Source organism: Pristiophorus japonicus, unplaced genomic scaffold (assembly GCF_044704955.1).
Source record: "Pristiophorus japonicus isolate sPriJap1 unplaced genomic scaffold, sPriJap1.hap1 HAP1_SCAFFOLD_433, whole genome shotgun sequence".
NCBI classification, from domain to species: Eukaryota; Metazoa; Chordata; class Chondrichthyes; family Pristiophoridae; genus Pristiophorus; species Pristiophorus japonicus.
The window spans coordinates 322,815-329,297 of NW_027254235.1; the positions used below are offsets into that span (position 1 = coordinate 322,815).

At 45.4% G+C, this 6,483-nt stretch overlaps 1 protein-coding gene across 2 annotated transcripts in view; it reads left to right on the forward strand.

The window, feature by feature from the left end:
* LOC139251722 (interferon-induced protein 44-like) overlaps window positions 1-5,750 on the forward strand; it is a 33,499-nt gene extending 27,749 nt beyond the window's left edge. For both annotated transcript variants that reach the window (XM_070873271.1, XM_070873272.1), the window contains one exon: window positions 3,294-5,750. In XM_070873271.1, coding sequence (XP_070729372.1) covers window positions 3,294-3,458 — 165 coding nt within the window. In that variant the 3' untranslated portion in view covers window positions 3,459-5,750. The remainder of the gene's footprint in view (window positions 1-3,293) is intronic.
* The last annotated feature ends 733 nt before the right edge of the window (window positions 5,751-6,483 follow it).

A 6,483-nucleotide genomic window follows, 5' to 3' on the forward strand; every position in this document is an offset into this window, starting at 1 on the left:
TTCACAGCTCACATTAGTGTCATCTGCAAATTTGGAGATATTATATTCAATTCCTTCATCTAAATCATTAATGTATATTCTAAATAGTTGGGGTCCCAGCACTGAACCCTGCGGCACCCCACTAGTCACTGCCTGACATTCTGAAAAGGACCTGTTTATTCCACTCTCTGCTTCCTGTCTGCCAACCAGTTCTCTATCCACGGCAATACATTGCCCTCAATACCATGTGCTTTAATTTTGCATACCAATCTCTTGTGTGGGACCTTGTCAAAAGCTTTTGAAAGTCCAATACACCACATCCACTGGTTCTCCCTTGTCCACTCTATTAGTTACATCCTCAAAAAATTCCAGAAGATTTGTCAAACATGATTTCCCCTTCATAAATCCATGCTGACTTGGACCGATCCTGTCACTGCTTTCCAAATGCGCTGCTATTACATCTTATATAATTGATTCCAACATTTTCCCTACTACCGATGTCAGGCTAACCAGTCTATAATTCTCTGTTTTCTCTCCCTCCTTTTTTTAAAAAGTGGGGTTACCGTAGCTACCCTCCAGTCAATAGGAACTGATCCAGAGTCTATAGATTGTTGGAAAATGACCACCAATGCATCCACTATTTCTAGGGTCACTTCCTTAACTACTCAGGGATGCAGACTATCAGGCCCTGGGGATTTATCGGCCTTCAGTCCCATCAATTTCCCTAACACAATTTCCTGACTAATAAGGATTTTCTTCAATTCCTCCTTCTCGCTAGACCCTCGGTCCCCTAGTATTTCCGGAGGGTTATTTGTGTCTTCCTTAGTGAAGACAGAACCAAAGAACATTTCTTTGTTCCCCATTATAAATTCACCTGCTTCTGATTGCAAGGGACCTACATTTGTCTTCACTAATCTTTTTCTCTTCACATATCGATAAGACGCTTTTGCAGTCAGTTTTTAATGTTCCCTGCAAGCTTACTCTCATACTCTAGTTTCCCCCTCCTAATTAAACCTTTTGTCCTCCTCTGCTGAATTCTAAATTTCTCCCAGTCCTCAGGTTTGCTGCTTTTTCTGGCCAATTTATATGCCTCTTCCTTGGATTTAACACTATCCCTAATTTCCTTTGTTAGCCACGGTTGAGCCACCTTCCTCGTTTTATTTTTACGCCAGACAGGGATGTACAATTGTTGAAGTTCATCCATGTGATCTTTAAATGTCTGCCATTGCCAATCCACCGACAACCCTTTAAGTATCATTCTTCAGTCTATCCTAGCCAATTCACGTCTCATACCATCGAAGTTACCTTTCTTTAACTTCAGGACTCGAGTCTCTGAATTAACTGTGTTACTCTCCATCTTAATGAAGAAATCTACCATATTATGGTCACTCTTCCCCAAGGGATCTCGCACAACAAGATTGCTAATTAATCATCTCTTGTTACACAATACCCAGTCTAGGATGGCCAGCTCTCTAATTGGTTCCTCGACGTATTGGTCTAGAAAACCATCCCTTATACACTCCAGGAAATCCTCCTCCCCCGTATTGCTACCAGTTTGGTTAGCCCAATCTATATGCGGATTAAAGTCACCCATGATAACTGCTGTACCTTTATTGCACGCATACTTAATTTCCTGTTTGATGCCATCCCCAACCTCACTACTGTTTGAAGGTCTGTACACAACGCCCACTAGCGTTTTCTGCCCTTTGGTGTTCCGCAGCTCTACCCATACAGATTCCACATCATCCAAGCTAATGTCCTTCCTTACTATTGCATTAATCTCCTCTTTAACCAGTAACGCTACCCCACCTTCTTTTCCTTCCTGTCAAGCCTTCCTGAATATTGAATATCCCTGGATGTTGAGTTCCCAGCCTTGGTCAACCTGGAGCATGTCTCCGTAATCCCAATTACATCATATTTGTTAACAGCTATCTGCGCAGTTAATTCGTCCACCTTATTACGAATGCTCCTCGCATTGAGATACAGAGCCTCCAGGCTTGTTTTTTTAAACACTCTTTGTCCTTTTATAATTTTGTTGTAATGTGGCCCTTTTTGACTTTTACCTTTTGATTTCACTGCCCTCCACTTTTCCTCATCTCCTTTCTACCTTTTGCTTCTGCCCCCATTTTACTTCCCTCTGTCTCCCTGCATAGATTCCCATCCCCCTGCCATATTAGTTTAAGCCCTCCTCAACAGCACTAGCAAACACTCCCTCTCGGACATTGGTTCCGGTCCTGCCCAGGTGCAGACCGTCCGGTTTGTACTGGTCCCACCTCCCCCCAAACCGGTTCCAATGTCCCAGGAATTTGAATCCCTCCCTCTTGCACCATTCCTCAAGCCACGTATTTACCTTAACTTTCCTGCTGTTTCTACTCTGACTAGCATGTGGCACTGGTAGCAATCCTGAGATTACTACCTTTGAGGTCCTACTTTTTAGTTTAACTCCTAACTCCCTAAATTCAGCTTGTAGAACCTCATCCTGTTTTTTTTTTTTCCTATATCGTTGGTAGCTATATGCACCACGACAACTAGCTGTTCACCCTCCCCCTCCAAATTGTCCTGCAGCCGCTCCGAGACATCCTTGACCCTTGCACCAGGGAGGCAACATACCATCCTGGAGTCTTGATTGTGGCCACAGAAGTGCCTATTTATTCCCCTTACAATAGAATCCCCTACCACTATAGCTCTCCCACTCATTTTCCTGCCCTCCTGTGCAGCAGAGCCATGAACTTGGCTGCTGCTGCCTTCCGCTGATGAGTTATCTCCCCCAACAGTACCCAAAACGGTATATCTGTTTTGGAGGGAGATGACCACAGGGGACCCCTGTACTACCTTCCTTCCACTGCTCTGCCTGATGGTCACCCATTCCCTATCTGCCTATGTAACCTTTGCCTGCAATGTGACCAATTCACTAAACGTGCTATTCATGACATCCTCAGCATCGTGAATGCTCCAGAGTGAGTCCATGTGCAGCTCCAGTGCCGCAATGCGGTCTGTCAGGAGCTGCAGCTGGACACACTTCCTGCACCCATTGTAGTCAGGGACACTGGAAGCGTCCCTGACTTCCCACATAGCACAGGAGGAGCATGACAGGGGTCTGGGCTCTCCTGTCATGACTTAACCCTTAAATTAACTTAATTTGGCAACAATGCCAAAGGTTACCCACTGATAATATAGGAAACGTGGCAGCCAATGAGATAAATGACCAGATAATTTTTTTTAGTGAATGTTGGTTCAGATTTGTGATGTAGAACATTTAATCACCTTGACCAGTTTTGAATACTTTTAAAACCTGTCTCTCCTTTTTCTTTTAGTTTGGAAAGTTCTCAAAAGATACCGGGATGAAACAGCGCATCATGTTTGCAATTTCAAATGAGTGGAATGGCGATACGATAGGGCTGACAAAATGCATTCTCACTTTGTACGCCCTGGATAATATAGTCAGAAACATTGACCAATACTTCAAAGCGACAGACTAATGGACAAACCTAACCTTGTACAGAACTGTGTAACAAATCCTATTGCTCTATCATAGTGGCTGAATAAGTCCACTTAAAAGTCTGAACTCGAAAACCATTATCCTCTAATTTGTGCTTTAGCACAGTCATAGAAACATAGAAACATAGAAAATAGGTGCAGGAGTAGGCCATTCAGCCCTTCTAGCCTGCACCACCATTCAATGAGTTCATGGCTGAACATGCACTTCAGTACCCCCTTCCTGCTTTCTCGCCATACCCCTTGATCCCCCGAGTAGTAAGGACTTCATCTAACTCCCTTTTGAATATATTTAGTGAATTGGCCTCAACTACTTTCTGTGGTAGAGAATTCCACAGGTTCACCACTCTCTGGGTGAAGAAGTTTCTCCTCATCTCGGTCCTAAATGGTTTACCCCTTATCCTTAGACTGTGACCCCTGGTTCTGGACTTCACCAACATTGGGAACATTCTTCCTGCATCTAACCTGTCTAAACCCGTCAGAATTTTAAACGTTTCTATGAGTCAGTTTACGGGTGAGTGGTATGTGAGTGTCCGATGTATTTACTCTCTGTTCTATGCACTTTTATGGCAGATGTATTTATAGAATGATATAGCACAAAGAGAGGCCATTCGGCCACTCGAGCCTGTGCCAGTTCATTGAAAGAACGATCCAATTCGTCCCACTCCCCCTGCTCTTCCCCCGTAGCCCTGAAATGTTTTTCCCCTTCCAGTATTTATCCAATTCCCAGTTTGAACGTTACTATTGAATTTGCTCCCACCGCCCTTTCAGGCAGCGCGTTCCAGATCATAACAACTCACTGCATTTGAAAAAAAACATCTCCTCATCTCTTCCCTCCTGCAGGTTGGGCCTATACACATTGGAATTCAGAAGAATGAGAGGTGATCTTATCGAAGCGTATAAGATTGAGGGGGCTTTACAAGGTGGATGCAGAGAGGATGTTTCCACCGATGGGGGAGACTAGAACTAGAGGACATGATCTTAGAATAAGGGGCCACCCATTTAAAACTGAGACGAGGAGAAATTTCTTCTCTGAGGGTTGTAAATCTGTGGAATTCTCTGCCTCAGAGAGCTGTGGAAGCTGGGACATTGAATAAATTTAAGACAGAGATAGACAGTTTCTTAACCGATAAGGGAATAAGGGTTATGGGGAGCGGGCAGGGAAGTGGACCTGAGTCCATGATCAGATCAGCCATGATTGTATTAAATGGCAGAGCAGGCTTGAGAAGCCGTATGGCCTACTCCTGCTCCGATTTCTTATGTTCTTATGTTCTTATTGCCCATTTCCGCCCCTGCCTCAGCTCATCTGCTGCTGAAACCCTCATCCGTGCCTTTGTTATCTCCAGACTTGACTATTCCAACACACTCCTGGCTGGTCTCCCACATTCTACCCCACGTAAACGTGAGGTCATCCAAAACTCGGCAGCCTGTGTCCTAAGTCGCACCGAGTCCCACTCACCCATCACCCCCTGTGCTCACTGCCCCGTGTCCTAACTCACACCAAGTCCCACTCACCCATCACCCACTGTGCTCACTGCCCTGTGTCCTAACTCGCACCAAGTCCCACTCACCCATCACCCCCTGTGCTCACTGCCCCATGTCTTAACTTGCACCAAGTCCCACTCACCCATCACCCCCTGTGCTCACTGCCCCATGTCTTAACTTGCACCAAGTCCCACTCACCCATCACCCACTGTGCTCACTGCCCCGTGTCCTAACTTGCACCAAGTCCCACTCACCCATCACCCAGTGCTCGCTAACCTACATTGGCTGCTGGTTAAGCAACGCCTCGATTTCAAAATTCTCATCCTTGTTTACAAATCCCTCCATGGCCTTGCCCCTCCCTATCTCTGTCTGTAACCTCCTCCAGCCCCTACACCCCTTCCTATCTCTGTAACCTCCTCCAGGCCCGACACCCCTCCCTATCTCTGTAACCCCCTCCAGTCCCACAACTCCCCCGAGATGTCTGCGCTCCTCTAATTCTGCCCTCTTGAACATCCCTGATTATAATCGCTCAATCACTGGTGGCCGTGCCTTCTGTTGCCTGGGCCCCAAGCTCTGGAATTCCCTCCCTAAACCTCTCCGCCTCTCTATCCTCTTTAAGACGCTCCTTAAAAACTTCCTCTTTGACGAAGCTTTTGGTCATCTGTAATTTCGTCTTGTGTGGCTCAGCATCAAATTTATCTGTTTTGTCTTAAAATGCTCCTGTGAAGCGCCTTGGGACGTTTCACTACGTTAAAGACACCATAAAATAAACACAAGAAGTTGTTGTTGTACTTTATCTCACTGAAGCTAGAAATGATGAAATAGTTCAAGTTGTTCATTTCAGGACGCTTTAGAGTTTAATGTGACGGTACAATTTAGCTAACTGCTGTTCAGCTTCTGCTGAGGTTCAGGGTGTGGGTTGCAGGATGTGTGATTTGTGCCTGCTGATGTCTTTTTGTCACCACATTGTCAACGTGAAGGGAGGGTGAACAGCCAGTTGTCGTGGTGTATATAGGTACCAATGATTTAGGTAAAAAACAGGATGAGGTCCTACAGGATGAATTTAGGGAGCTAGGAGTTAAATTAAAAAGTAGGACCTCAAAAGTAGTAATCTCAGGATTACTACCAGTGCCACGTGCTAGTCAGAGTAGGAATAGCAGGATAGCTCAGATGAATACGTGGCTTGAGGAGTGGTGCAGAACACAGGGATTCACATTCCTGGGACATTGGAACCGGTTCTGGGGGAGGTGGGACCAGTACAGATGGTCTGTACCTGGGCAGGACCGGAACCAATGTCCCAGGGGGAGTGTTTGCTAGTGCTGTTTGGGAGGAGTTAAACGAATATGGCAGGGGGATGGGAACCTATGCAGGGAGACAGAGGGAAATAAAATGGAGGCAGAAGCAAAAGATAGAAAGGAGAATAGTAAAAGTGAAGGGCAGAAAAACCCAAGGAAAAAAACAAAAAGGGCCACATTACAGCAAAATTCTAAAGGGGCAAAGTATGTTAAAAAGACAAGCCCGAAG